This window comes from Protopterus annectens, chromosome 4.part1, assembly GCF_019279795.1.
Source record: "Protopterus annectens isolate FY-2018-M chromosome 4.part1, PAN1.0, whole genome shotgun sequence".
Classification (NCBI taxonomy): Eukaryota; Metazoa; Chordata; order Ceratodontiformes; family Protopteridae; genus Protopterus; species Protopterus annectens.
The window spans coordinates 194,617,117-194,633,069 of NC_056734.1; the positions used below are offsets into that span (position 1 = coordinate 194,617,117).

The window sequence follows — 15,953 nt, forward strand, 5'->3', positions numbered from 1 at the left end:
AATTTAAGAACAAAATGTAACTGCATCAGTTCCCTTCTCTTTCCTGATAAATATAGCTTTAATAGACTGAGAAACATTAAAACAAGCTCCTACAAAATAAAACATACCCTGGTCTGAAGTTCCTTTCTTGTCCTCCTCCAAAAAACATGGGGAATAAAGGTGACTCAACAGCTGGTCCTCTGACATACAATGCTCCAATCCGGGGACCATAAAACTATGAAGAGAAATAAGACAAAAATGCATTAGAAGTCAGTTACTCAGACATGGTATTCCACTTTATCTCAACTACTATAGAAAAATCTTGTTCAAGACACTTCTATACCATTTCTTAAACAATTTACCATTTGTTCACACCTTTCTTCCATCACTTTCTTTTCACCACTCCAATAACAAATTCCCTTTATATCAAGTACCAAGTTATCTTGGCACCTTAAAGCACTGCCATCGAATCAAGCAAAAAGATTAATCATTTATTTTAAAAATGGTAAAAAAGTACTGAATTTTCTCCCACTCCCCAGACAACCACTAGATGTACTCCCTGGTCCCCTCAACTGCCTACTCTCGAATCCCTGCACTTACCCCTTACTGGGTATTACAAAGTTGACCCTTCACTAGGTGGGCCTCAAAATTCTTCAGAAAGATAACCTCTTGCTGTTTCTTGGTTAGGCCCTAGTAAGCAAGATGTTTCATGGGGAACTATGACTGCAGAGCTCGTAGCCATCATTCTCAGGACGGTCTATCACAGTCCCTAGTTGGGGGACAGTAGAGAGTAATGACATCAGGACATCATTACTGTCACCCTTGTGATAACCTGAGATGCCTGCAAGGCTCCTCATCTCCACCGGTGGTTTCCCAGGCATTCCCCACTGTCCTGCAAGGCTCCTAATCTCCACCAGTGGCATTCCCCACCAGGTTTCCCAATTCCTTCTCAAGTTACAGGAGAGCTGGCGATTGGCCAGTTCATGCTTTCCCCTCAGCCACACCTACCAGTGGCTTGAGTCCATTCCTGAACTTGAGTTGCTGGCAGCAGAATTGGAAAAGTACAGTTTTGTACCTACCATAAATGTAGATGTTCGAGGATCCACATTGCTGCAGTCCTAACTATTGGGTAGTCCGCTGTCCAGTCGGCCCGAATACCAAAGTATATGGCTGACGTCGGTCAGGGCGCATCAGACTGACGTCAGTACGTCAGGGTACTAATGCGCATGACCGACGTCATATCCTCAGTCTTTTCTTGCCCCAGATGTCAGAAGACCCTGAAAAGCTAAGGCCAAAACCAAAAATTCCAAACATACCTGCACCAAAAATATGTACAATATATACAAAATTACCAGAATATAACCTCACCTACACAACCACCCTTAAACACAGAGGGAAGGAGGGAGGTAAATTGGACTGCAGCAATGTGGATCCTCAAACATCTACATTTATGGTAGGTACAAAACTGTACTATGTTCTTCATTCCACATTGCTGCAGTCCTAACTATTGGGTAGAATCCCAAAGCAGAGGTAAGGGAGGCTGGCAAATCATAAGGAAGCAGGAACTGACAACATGCCTTGCAAAATAGCTGTGGCAAAACCAGCCCTAGACTTAGAGTAGAGAGGAAGGTGATAATGCTTAGAGAAAGTATGCACTGAACTCCAAGTAGCTGCCTCCAAAATATCCTTAGTGGCCACCCCTTAGAAATGCTGTAGAAGTGGCAGTAGCCCTAGTGGAATGAGGCCTAATTCCAGCTGGAATCTCCTTGCCATGATGGGAATAACAAAATGCAATGCAAAACCCAATCCACCTAGAAATAGTTTGTTTTGACACAGGCTTGCCCTGCGAACCCAAAGCAAAAGAAACAAACAACTGCTGAGACTGCCTAAAATCCTTAGTCCTGCTCAAATAATAACGCAATTGCCTGTGTACATCTAAAGTGTGCAAAATCTTTTCCCCTTTATTTTGGGGATCTGCATAAAAGTAGGCAAATGAATAGTTTGGTTTAAAGCCACACTAGAAACCACCTTAGGCATAAAGGAAGGATTAGTACGTAAAGATACCCTATCCTTATGAAAAATCAAAAGGCTCTACCGCCATAAGGGCCTGCAACTCAGAAACCCTTCTTGCAGAAGTAATGGCCAACAAAAAGCAGTCTTCCATGACAAATATTTCAATTCAGCAGTAGCCGAGGCTCAAAAGGTTGTAGAGTAAGTTTCTCCAACACAAAATTGAGATCCCAAGCAGGAGTAGGAGCTCTCGTGGGGGTCTTATATTCTTTGCCCCTCTAAGAAATTGCTTGAACAAAGGATGCGAAAACAATGGTGGGTCACAATCATAGTGAGCTGAAATTGCTGCAGCATGAATCTTAATGGAAGAGAAAGACAAACCTTTGTCCAATAACTCAGTAAGATATTGAAGAGCCACACACAAATTAGGCTCAGAAATCTCCAAATTGTTTGCTGCACTCCAAAATAAAAATCTCTTCCATTTTTCTGCGTACACTTTCCTTGTACTAGGTCTTCTGGCTTCCATAATCACATTTAAAACTTGTTGAGGAAGTTGAGACCTGCTGTCTTTCAAAACAGAATATGCCAGGCTGTTAGATGAAGAGATTGAAGCTTGACATTGAGCAGGTGACCGTCCCTCTGAGACAACAGGTGTGGAATCAAGGGTAAAGGCCATGGAGGCTTCCTTACCAGACTCCTCAGTAATGGGTACCAGTGCTGCAGAGGCCAATCTGGAGCTATTAAAATCATCCTTGGCTTGTCTTGTCTGACCTTTAGAAGCACCTTTGGGAGAAGAGGCAGAGGTGGAAAAGCATACACATGAAGATTTTTCCAACTGAAAGAAAGAGCATCCACCTTCCAAGCTGTGTGATGAAACCTCTTTGTGCAAAACTTTGGCAGCTGGTGGTTTAGTGGAGAAGCGAACAGATCTATGTCTGGAGTTCCCCATGACACTGTCAATTTTTGAAATACATGAAGATCCAGTTTCCACTGTGGGGATCCATGATTTGTCTGCTTAACACATCTGCTAAGGAGTTCTGTGCTCCCGCAGAAACCTTGCCTGAAGAGTTAGTTGCAAGCTGAGCGCAGTCTCCCATAAAATCATTGCTTGCCTGCACAATGGGTAAGAAAGTGTTCCCCCTTGTTTGTTGTTGTACCACATGACAGTTGTGTTGTCTGTTAGAATCAACACCTGCCTTGGAAGAAGTAACTCCTTGAAAGCCATTAATGCAAACTGGACTGCTAACATCTCTTTCATGTTGATATGTAGATGCTGTAGTCTGGCAGGCCACTTGTCTTGTATCCACTTTCCATTTAGATGAGCTCCCCAAGCAATGTCTGAGGCATCTGTCGTTAGAATCTGACTCGCCTCTGGCCGGGTCACAGAGAGTCCCTTGTTTAGGTGACATTCCTGTGCCCACCACAAAAATTCCTTTTGAATGCAAGGTATTATTTGAATGACAGTGTCCAAATCCTGGCAGTGCTGTGTCCATACATTTTTGAGATACCATTGCAGCTTCCTCATATGCAGTTTGGCATTGGGAAGCACCAGAATACAAGATGCCATGAACCCTAAGGCTTGAAGGACTGTCCTTGCAGTCAGCCCGGACTGAAGAGATAGTTAATGGAAGTAACTGGAAAGATTCTTTTGTTTGTCCGGGGTTAAAAGGCCATCTGGGCTGCTGTATTCAGTCTCACACCCAGAAAGCACATGTCTTGAGAGGGTACTAGACTGGACTTTATTTCGCTCACAGAATACCCTAGGCATCTTAGCACTGCTATGACATAATCCAAATGCTGTAGAAGGTCTTCCTTTTCTTGAGCTAGAATCAGGCAGTCGTCCAAGTAAGGATAGATTTGAATTCCTTTTAGCCTGAAGTAAGCTATCACTGGAGCCAGAACCTTTGTGAATACTCTGGGCGCAGTGGATAAGCCAAAGGGCAATGCAGAGAACTGATAATGAGAATTTCCAGCTCGAAACGCAGATACTTCCTGCAACTTAGTCTTATAGGCACATGAAGGTAAGCTTCCTTGAGATCTAAAGTTACCATCCAGTGATCCTTGCCCAGCAGAGGTAAAAGCTGTTGTAACGTCAACATTTTGAACTTGGGAATGTCCAGATAAGTGTTGAGGATAGATAAATCCAAAATTGGCCTCCACGTGTTCCCCTTCTTCGGTACTAGGAACAGGCGAGAATAAAATCCTAGGCCCCTTTCTGGCACAGGAACTGGCTGAATGGCCCCTATGTGGAGCAACAGAGAAATTTGCTTGTGAGCCTCTTGTCTTTGTAGAGGAGGAATGTCTGGCATGCCTTTGAAAGGAGGCATGGTATGGAAATAAAACCTGTAACCGTGGTGAATGATATCCAGAACCCATCTGTCTTGGGTAATTAAATCCCAATTTTCTTTGAAAAGAGACAGCCTTCCTCCCAAAGGTGCTGCCAGGCGAGAATGTACTGGTAGCTGAAAAGGCAGGTCATTGGGTCTGCTTACGAAAGGACTGACCCCTGCCCTCACCAGAAGTCTGAGCAGGGGAACTCCTGTCCTAGGCCTAAAAGAACCTTGAGCTCTGCCCCTACCACGTCTAGACCTACCCCTAGACTGGGAATCATAAGCAGGATAAGTCCATCCCTTAGTAGGCCAATTTCTACTAAACTCTGGAGGCTGCACCTGCAAAAATCCTTAACAGTTTGCATAGACTTAGCCTTGTCCTCCATTTTCTTTAAGACTGCTTCCACAGGCGAACCAAACAACACATCAGACTGCAAAGGAGCATCCAAAATCCTTGTTTTAACATGCTCAGCTAAATTCTGATCTCTCAACCAGGCATGCCTACGAAGAACAGAACCAGTGGCAGCCACCCTCGAGGAGGCCTGCACAGCATCAAAACCACATTGCAAGGAATGTTTACCCACCTGTTCAGACACATGAACTAAATCCTGCAACTCTTTACACTCAATACCTTCTGCCAGAGCATCCACCTTAGATTTCAATTGTGAAAGGAGATAATTCTGATATTTTAACATGTGAAACTGACAATTCAACGCCCTCATGGCTAAAGTGGAAGAAGTATACACTTTCTTTCCCCATCTATCCAAAGCCCTTGCCTCTTTATCAGGAGGAACAGGATTTTTAACAACAGAGGCCTTCACACCTTTAGGCCCCTGAGAGACAGTTTCGGGTCTGCCCTAGGACTCTTAAAAGATACTTATGAGCTTCAGGCACCCTATAGTACCTATCCGGTTTAACTGGGGCAGGAGGCAAAGAATCAGGATTGAGGGAAGCCTCTGCAAAAACATCTTCCACCACATTCAGAACAGGAGGTATAGCTAAAGGCCTATGCTGGGGTAAAACAAGAATTCCCTAAGCCTCTTCCTGGAATCAGAGAAATCTTGACCTTCCCATTTAAAATGCTCCCTCATGGAATGCAGAGTCTCTGAAAATGAAAAATCCTCAGGAGGAGAAGCTGAAGGAGTAGAATCATCCACATCAGAATCAGAATAAGGAGGATACTCCTGCAAGTCTTCAGCCGAAGACTCAGAAGCCTCCGAACATTGCTCAAAACTCTCAAACTCAGGTTCCACCCTAGGCCTCTTATCAGGAGGGGCATAGAACCTCTAATCATAGTAATCAAATCCTCTGCCATTTTAAGCATATGTTTCTTAGGCAAAGACCCTGAAGCACTAGGAGAAACCCCACTGAAGTTAAACTTGGCCTGCCTCTCAAAGAAGCCTTGGAAACAGAAGGGGAGGCTCTAACCACCTTAGGAAGAGAGGGAAGAACAGCCACCTGAGAAGCCCCTCAGCCTGGCCTACTTCCTGCGAGGATACATCCTGTAACAGTAAAGTCTCTCCCTGAGACTCCAAAGAAACACCTGGCAAAACCTCCGGCTCCACTGAGCCTTCTAAAGATCCGGCGCCTGGGACTGTCGGTTCTTCCACTCTAGGCTTTGCTGCTTTGTCCTTGCGCTTTTGGCGAAGGGCGCCGGAGCCTCCGGACGGCATTTTATAATTACAACGCTTCCCAAAAACTAACCTGGCACAGTCTAACCTTCTCTTAATAGTGCGTTTGTTAAATCTAGCACAAGAGCGGCATCCAACAACGTCGTGCTCAGGCCCTAAACAAGGTATACACAAAGTATGGTAATCCCTATGAGGTATCTGTTTCCCACAAGAAATACAGTTATTCACTTTTTCTGACATCCGGTTAAATACTGAGGCAAGAAAAAAACAAAATATTCCCCAACGGGGTACTTAGCCAACTTTGATTCGGTCTGAAACTCTGACTTCAGAAACTTTCAGAACGCCAACCTGCACTCGCAAAATTGCTTCTGCATCGGACCATGCTGCAAAAAAGACTGAGGATATGACGTCGGTCATGCGCATTAGTACCCTGACGTACTGACGTCAGTCTGATGCGCCCTGACCGACGTCAGCCATATACTTTGGTATTCGGGCCGACTGGACAGCGGACTACCCAATAGTTAGGACTGCAGCAATGTGGAATGAAGAACATCACTGCAGAGTACTTGGGAAAAAAAATACTTCCCCACTTTACAATTACTTCAGGGTGAAATACTTTGTTAGCATAACTAAAGGAACAAAATAACTAATCAGCCTGAGCTAATAAAAATGACTTTTAGTATGACCAGGAATTGACAATACATGCTGCTAATTAACATAAATTCTTAATTTCCAACCAGCCACATATTAAAATGTCACAGCTAGTCAATCCATGGCACAACACAATTTGTGCGAAACAACTGTGTTTAACTCTGACTTCTTAAGACTAACTGAAACACCAAAGAAGCACCTTAGGCAGTTTTCTCTTTAAAACAACTTCTTCTTTCGGCTTTTCCCGGTTAGGGGTCGCCACAGCGGATCACCTGTCCGCTCATGACTGGCAGTTGAGTTCTACAGTGTCGAGTTGCCAGCCCAATGCCCAACCTTCCACAGAAGGCGCACACATGCGCACTCACGCCTAGGGCCAATTTAGAGTGTCCAATCCACAAAACAAATAAAAACAAATCACTAGTAGGAGACAACTTCATAACGTCTATACAAATTCAGTTTATATTTGTTTTATCCTCTTCTGAGATGCAGGGAGCCATAGCCTATCATGGTAATCAAGGGCAACAAATTAATACTATTCAGGATTCCAGTACACTGTAGTATGAAGGCACACATAAATTAACACACACTCACAAATATAACTACAGGCAATCTGGAGGGTCTCTAAACCACCTACTGCATGACTTTATGAAAAGACAGGAAACAGATGCACTCAGCAAACACCCAAATGGACAAAGGTAAAACATGCAGACTCATCCCAAGAGATACTCAAATTAGGAACCAAACCTGAGAACCAAGTGCCGTGAAGCAACAATGACAACTAATGCACCACTTTAGACAGTGTGGACAAAATACGTTGTCCACAATATTAAAAAAAAATGTTTTTTTAATCAAACACAATCAGTTCAATTACTGTATTGGACAGACTCACACTGCACATGTAACACTGCACATGTTTACTGGCTAAATAATTTTGAGCATGATCCCCAAATTAACTGCACTAGCAACATTTTACTTGGTCCACTTTATATTCAGTCCCAGCCTTCTCTTGTCTTAATTTTTCAAGTCTCTAGAAGTTCTTCCATCCCCAAATCTTATGTCAATAACAGTTTTAATGTACTTCTTCAGTGAATAAGGCTCAGCTACCTTCTGCTCAGAACTAAATGACAGTTCAACAGCAATCATATATCTATACACTAGTTCAATGAATCATTAACTGACTCACAGTGGTGACATCATTACGTAGCACCCATCAGGGAATCTCCAGAATTAGTCAAGAACAATCATCTCCACTACATTTCGGAGTGGTCTGCCTCTAGTTGCCTAATTAAACACCTGTTTCATTTAGAGGCTTTAGTTTAGAAGAAGAGGCCCAAGTAAAGCCTAGCAGCACAGCACAAATAAGTGTATGCTTCAACTAGGACTTGAACCTAGCTTAACAGCATATTAACCAGCCTGGTGATCCAATGGTTCTGAGCATACCCAAGTTTATTAAAGTGTTTTTTCCTCTCCCCTGTTTGTCTGATTACAATCTGTAAGTGCTTAGGAAGAGAAATATGATACTGTATTTAATTCGGTATGTACTGCATAGTGAAACTGGATTATGAATGAAAGAGAGTGTGGAAACAATCCCCATTTCCTTGTTCATAGGTAATACTAAGCTAGCTGCCCTTGCAGGCCATATTAAACTTAACAAAGCCATTTCAAATGTGAGAATCAAACCCTGTACCTTGTGACAAACACCTTAACCATTAAAACTCCCAACCTGGTAAAAAAAATAAATAAATAAGTGTTGTTGCACTTCATCTGTTTTCACAGGTTTGTTTGCATGTGAACCACATAGACATGTAGTAAAGATGAATCTTCAAAACTTTGAATAGTTCTCTGCATTCACTTCTTTGGTTCTGTAGTCTTGGACTTTCACTAGGGTCTATGTTTATAAAAGATTCTACTTGATAGCACTAGGACAATAACATGCTCTAGTATGCACATATAGTTATGTCACTGCTGTTATAAATCTGAGTTGATCTTACTGACCTTGTTACAAGCCTGCATAAAATAACGTTAGATGGAAGGATAACTTCTGATTCCCAAGTAGCTGTGCTAACAGCAAGGCTGATGAAACACTGGGAAGCAGTCTAATACATCAGACTTTGATTTTGCCAGTGGGCAGTATCAAAAAGAAACATAATGTTGCCACTGTTTGAGAGGAGATCTTTGGAGACAGTGGCTCTTGGGAAGATGCAACTAATAAGCCACTATTTTCACTTCTGGATCAGGGGTGCCTGCGAGGGATAGCCAAGGGAATTTCAAAACTCACTGTTGCATCACATTAGTACAGATTTCAGAGCCACAAAACTTATTCTACCATCAAATGTTACTGCATTCATGCTTCCAAGAAAATCAATAAAATTAAATCAAGTTAATAAAGGCATACCTAAAAACAAATGTGACTAATCAGTACACGTCTGTTCACACTGATGAGAAGTTTTAGCTGCACAGCAACCTCGTACAATGGAAAGTACTAATACAGAACAGACAGAATTTCAAAGTGGGGGTAGCTCCGAAACAATGCCAGTTTCCGTGTACAGGGATGTTTCACTAAATATTAAACTTGAAGCCTTATAGTTCAGATGACATGAGACTGACAAAGACCAACAAAGCCTTTTGAGTTCATTGTGAATATTGCCTATTGCCAGTGACATCAAACTGTCAAATTTGCCATCACCAGACGAAAGTTTCAAGGCATTTTTTGCTAAGACTGAAACAAATGGCAGTGAAGGATGTCAGTAATCTGTGCTGAAACTTACAGGTACATATTCTGAGAAATGATAAACTGTCCTACATATTGCAGTGGAACACTAACATGTATAACAAATATGCATTTTTTACTTTTTTATACAGCAGCCTTGCACTGTATAATACGTCAAGAAACGAGAATGTTTTGTATTAAATAAATAATTTTTGAAAAGTGAAGGAAAGAAATAATGTGTGTATTGGAATGTTTTCAGTATTTTTACACTGATATAGCTGCTGTGATACATCCTTACATTGGCACATAAAATTGTTTTCCTGTCTAAGGGAAAGAGTGATGCAAGTGATTTGATAAAAATGTTACAGACAAGAGTGGATGTAGTCCATTTACTAACTAGAAGGTTAGGATATGTGTACACTAATGTGATAAGGTGTAACCGTCCACATGAAGTGGACATGATGTAGTAAATTTTCATCTGTTAGCCAGCATGGACTGATCTGTTCTCAAGATGAAATTTTATTACAGATTGCTTGACTTGTTTCCATTCAGCTGAGGGAGATTACTTTTTCCTATCACCTCCAGGCATATATGTTATATTATAATAAAATCTTGTTTTTGTACTTTAAAACAAATGTCTCTACCATTGTTTATTACAGAAAAAAAGTACACTTTGAGAAATAAAGGTTTTATTCAGAAAAGACAAGCCTGTGTCACGGGCTGCGTCCTACATGAACTCCAAGAAGAACTAAACCCAAACATAAAACTACTGTTCAATCTCAGCCTTACTACAGGATATGTACCCAAAGAGTGGCATATAGCAACAGTGGTCTCTCTCCACAAAGGTGGTGCCTCAACGGATCCTGGAAACTATCGCCCCATAAGTCTGACTAGCTTGGTCTGCAAAGCTATGGAAAGGATCATCATGGACCTCATAAATAAAGATATTGGGGACCTACAGACACTGGATCCTACCCAGTTCGGCTTTGTTAAAGGCAGATCCTGCCTCTTAAACCTGGTTGATTTCTTTGAAACAGTCACCAAGGCCACTGACGAGGGGAAGGTGGTCCACACAGCCTACCCGGACCTTGCAAAAGCCTTCAATACAATACCCCACTCGGGCATTATAGATAAGATCACCAGCTTAAATATAAACCCCTATGTCACTAGATGGGTTGCAAACTGGCTCAAGGACAGAACCCACATGGTTAGAATTGCTGGAGCCATGTCAGACTCCAAACCAGTTACAAGTGGTGTCCCACAAGGCTCAGTCCTGGGACCTCTCTTGTTCGGTATATATTTCTCGGAGGTACAGGCTAACATGGAAGGACTGTGGCTGACCAAGTTCGCAGATGACTGCAAACTGGGCGCCATAATCGACTCTCCAGCCAACACAAGCATCCTACAAAAGGGTCTCATAGAAACAGACAACTGGTGCCAGAGCCATGGCCTCAAGCTAAACGCCAAAAAGTGTATAGTCATCCCCTTTGGCAAAAACAAAGTGCCCACAAATTACCACATAGGTGGTAATCCATTAAGTACAGAAGTAGTATAGGGACCTGGGGACCCAAGTTGATAGCAATCTCTCATTTGACAACCACTTGGCCAAAGTGGTTAGAAAAACATTTTATATAGCCCACCTAATCATGAAGGGATTCACATCTAGATCAGGGGAGGTCATCGTGCCTCTTTAATCATCCCTCATCAGGCCCATAATTGAGTACAATGCCCCTTTTGGGATGTACCTTACCAGACATCTGCAGCAACTGGAAAGACCCCAAAAGTACCTCACCAAGAGGATCAAAGGGCTCAAACAGATGCCATATGCTGCCCAGTTAAAGAAACTCCAGCTCTACTCAGTGGCATACCGCCTGCTCAGAGGCGATCTGTGCCTGACGTATAAAGCCATGTCCAACCCGGAATTAATGGACATGCTGCACCTCAGAAAATCCAAATCCCATCGAGCTACGCTCGAGACTTGAACCTCAGCACTGAAATAAATATGACATGCTGGAGGGACAGATTCATAACCCAGAGGCTCCCTTCACTCTGGAATAAAATCCCAGTCCAGGTTAGGCAGAGTCCCTCATTGACTCTCTTCAAGAGGAATCTTGATGAGTGGATGGGAGATAGTACGTTTACCCCGGGTATCACTTCTGTGTCACTGTTAGACAGAGGCACAGTATACTAACCTCGAAAAAGGGCATAGCGAAATTCATTTAAAATGGGTGGCGAAAGCCAAACACACTCTGGCTAGGCTTATAAATGCCCTAGGGCAGATAGCCTAGTATGAACTTATGAACCTTAATAAATGATGCTATGACAGATTCAGACTGGAGGACTTTTGTTTTACAAAAGACATTCTAACAGAATATCAAAAAGGTTCCAAAAGTTTTGTGGGATTCTTCTGTACTGAGAACTGCTGGTCTGTGTTTTAGATTGTACAAGAGAGAGAGAAAATAAAAGGTAAGGGATTTTTAGGCAAGAAACATTATCTGCAGGTATGTTATACTAATTATATGTTGGTACAGTGAAAGAGAGTAGTGTATGAATATTTCTTTTAGCAAAGGGTAAATATTTCTTTTAGCTGGAGTTGCAGTTAAAATTAAGGTGAGTCTTACGGTGTGTGTGTGTGTGCGTCCACAAGGCTACCATGGGAGGAACTGCAAGTAAAGCAATTCCATCTCATTAAAATGGTACTCTATCATACTTTATGTATAACCATGATGTAACAGATATAGGATAATGCTGGAAATGGTGGTCACCAAGTAGACTTAAATCATATAAAACAATATGTATTAAGCACTTTCGTCCTATGTTAGGCCTTCATCAGAATAAAATAGAACTTCACTGAATAAAACAGTAACATCCTGCCCATTCCTTTTATATAAAAGTGGTGACTGTTAAAAACGATTAGTACTGCTAATGTTAAACTGCGTGCAACATGCAGAATGTTTGTTCTCATTCTTATTCCTACCATCATACATATGCCCATATAGTCTTTTACCCAAGTTTCTTACAGTTTTGCCCACACATATATGGTTATTGGGTTTGTTGATAATGGCTCGGCCACTGCTATGGTTTCTTAGTTTTGCATAAGTGGCACTTGGAGTTTGGTGGTTTTGCAGTTTTAATTAATATGGATTCAATGGATGACATTTCTGTTTCATTAAGGAACAAATAGAAGGATGTGGATAATCAGCATCAGAGTTTTGTATCTGAAGGGAGAACTAAGAAGGTTAAGTGAAATGCTGTCACAGAATTCACAATCCAGTAAAGTAAACTATGATTCCCAGCATCCGTTTGTGCCTATGACTCTACGACCAGCCTAAAAGAATTTGTGCGGCCAGGCAGCTGCACTGAATGTTTATGGAGGATTGGTTCCTGAAGAGAGAAGCCTTTTTTCCAATTTCCTCCTCGAGTTAAATATGAGGCTGCAAAGCAAGATCTTCTACAGTTTTTGAAGTACCTAAGGAGCAGGTTTCTGTTCCCGTGAGGAGGAATAACAACTTGGCTTTCTATTCTGATTTGCAGTCTAATGGGGTTAATATTCAACAAGAAATGGACACAATTTCAGGGGGCTCAAACAAAGTACTTAACAAGTACTGTGCAGAAACTGGCTGATGAAGCCTACAACTTTAAAAGTGTACTGGACAAAACATTTAATTTTAATGTACTCCACCCTAGTGAACACGCGAAGACTCACTTTTAACAATAAATCTTTGAAGGAGATGATTTTTATGTTTGAAAAAAAAAAAAAGATTAGGGTTAACACTTTATAGTTGGACAATGGGTATTTAAGGGAATGCTTAAGGCATAAAATTCTCCCACAAAGTATTAGGGTATTTAATTTCCAGTTTGGGATTCAATGTGATGATAAATTTTATGCTGAGTTTGTTGAAATCTTTGACGATCATGGTCTGGAGTTACTAGAATTATTAATAAAAACAATGAGAAAAAATATTATTTCCCTGTTAAATGAAGTTAAAAATTTAAATTAGATTCAGCGTGATTTAATTTTTAAACAGTATAAACATTTATAACACAAAGTGTTTTACAAGGTGGACAGAAAGTGTAATTTGGTTTTCATAAAAAAACAAAAGAACTGTTAAGAGATGAGGAACAACATCAGAAGAGAGTTGTGTACCCAACGTGAGGAGGACTGGGTCTAATATAGTACAAAACAACAGAAAGATACCTATTATTACGCAACAGGAATTTCAGGACACTAATAATGGAGGTACAGTTTTGATCATGGGGATTTTCCAATACTTCGGAGATCAGAAAGGTTGGCAAGCAGGTCCAAACAGATGGTAGACATGGGTCACAATAATATGAAGGTTTTCACACATTACAATGGGGAGAAATATTAGAGGGGGAGGAAAAAGAGACATTGAACATAGTAAAATGCAAGGCGTCATGTGTATTTGTATGGGTTATAATATTTTCAATTATACTCACCTGCCCATTTCTAAAGAATATTTTACTCTTTTTCAAACTGGTTTTATTTGTCCCATCCTGTGGTTTTGATGTTGCTGACTGTTTAGCTCAGTTAAAATTATTTACAAGAAAATTCAATTTGGAAATATTTTTTCACGAGAAAAGTAGGTGATAGGATGGGCATTGAAAATGCAACATATAATAATTTACAGGTTGAAAAGAAAAGCACTTTTAACCCACAATTACATCCCTTACTCAATATTTTTGAGAAAGCTCTTATGGATGAAATTTTTTTGTTAGACAAGGAAAACAAAAACACTATTATTACAGGATCTTAACTGCACAGGAGAAGATGTTACCTAATGATCTATGTAAGGGCAATCTATATGTATAATGAAGCCCAGCAACAAAGGTGGGACGGTGTTGTTTAATTCTATGAATTTTTCAAATATGATGCTGAATACTTTAAATAATACTGATACATATGTACCTGTTTAAAAAAAAATGAAGTTAATATTGCACATCATCAAACAGACCTTCTGCTTGACGATTATTTTACCAGTGGGAAAATGGATGGGAATATTTACAATTTTCTTAAAATTACCAAACCGATTATCCCCACTACTGTTGGGGTCCCCAAATTCACAGGGACCTCAATGGTCCCCCGTACAAACTGGTAGTAGCTGCTCAAGGCTTGAAGACCTCCCCCCTGCAATATTAGTGGATAGGTGGCTTAAACTACTTTACAACACCATGTCACATTCCCACACCTTTTAAAGGATTCCTGGGATTTTTAGGTTAAATAAAAAATGAATTACAGAATCTTCTCCAAGAAGAAGAGCCTAGTAAAAGGGCAATGTATTAGAGTGGCTAGTATGACTTCTAATAAAGAAGACTTAGTTAAGAAAATGGAGGTTGTTTCTAGTATGTTTATTTCTAGAGATTATCTGGAAGATTTAGTTTATAATTTAGTGGGGGAAGTTGTATCTGAATAGGGAAGGAAATATAAACCTTTGTTTGGACAGGGACTACCTAAAAGTGAAGCAGGACTTAGAAATAAGTTCTCCAACAAAGAAATTTGAAAGTGCTACGGTATTAAAATACAATAAATATAGTAAAAAAGTTAAACGTATAGTGAGTAACAATTGGAATATTTTTAAAGGTGAACCCTGAGATCTTTAACCTTTTGGGAATAGAGCCTTTATTTACATATAAAACTGCATGACATTTTAAAACTATTTTAGACTTTGACCAGAATAATATTAAAATAATAAGTCCACAATAGTAGAAATGCTTAATTTATTATACAAGATAAAAACTTTCGGGAAACACCCTTCCTCAGTTATCAATACAATTCGTTTAAAACTATAGTACATTTTATACCCTCATTGCATAATAGCATATGACACAGCCAACCAATAAAATAAATTCAATTAACAGTCATTAATCAGATAAAACATTACATTGCCTAAAATAAAAGAAATATGCAAACATTTTAAAAAAGGAAACACACTCATGTCATTTATATTGCATTTGCTTCTCCACTAGATATAGCTTTATAGTTATCATATTATTCAAACCGGGAAGCTTAGCATCTAGTCTAGTAATCCACCCATACTCAGCAATGTCAAGTTTATTATTTATGTTCCCTCCTCTTATGCTCCTTTGAATAACTTGCAGTACCTTAAATTTAAAGGCATGTATATTGCCATACTCATTTACATGTCTTGCCAGGGCATTTGTTAATACATTCCTCCTTATATCTGACCTATGCTCTATTATTAGATCTTTCAATCGTCTTGAGCAGTTCCCTACATAAAAACATGTGCATCTCACACATGTGGCCAGGTAGACTACTAAAGATGTATTACATGTTGCTTGATGTCTTATATTAAACTTATATTTAGTTTTTGGATGTTCAAACACTAACAGGTTACAAATATATTGCAACAACTACAACTGTAAAAAAAGAACTGAGACGAATGAATACGCCCTCACTGCACCACTTCTATTAAAACAATCCAAATGGTATCGATATCCACCTTCAATGGACCAAGCAAAACATAAAAGTTTTAAACAACTACAACTGTAACAATGTCTGTCACTGAAAGTTGTTGCAGTATTGACCTTAAAATCTGTCTAACATAGTTGCCTTCTTAAATTCATACTATTCCTATAAGTGATTTGGTTGGCTGTGTCATA

At 40.3% G+C, this 15,953-nt stretch overlaps 1 protein-coding gene across 4 annotated transcripts in view; it reads right to left on the minus strand.

Moving 5' to 3' along the window:
- The window catches only part of SCLY (selenocysteine lyase), a 999,372-nt gene that overhangs the window by 523,255 nt on the left and 460,164 nt on the right, over positions 1-15,953 (minus strand). For all 4 annotated transcript variants that reach the window (XM_044070098.1, XM_044070095.1, XM_044070096.1 and 1 more), the window contains exon 8: positions 108-214. In XM_044070098.1, the coding sequence (XP_043926033.1) occupies positions 108-214 (107 nt within the window). The remainder of the gene's footprint in view (positions 1-107; positions 215-15,953) is intronic.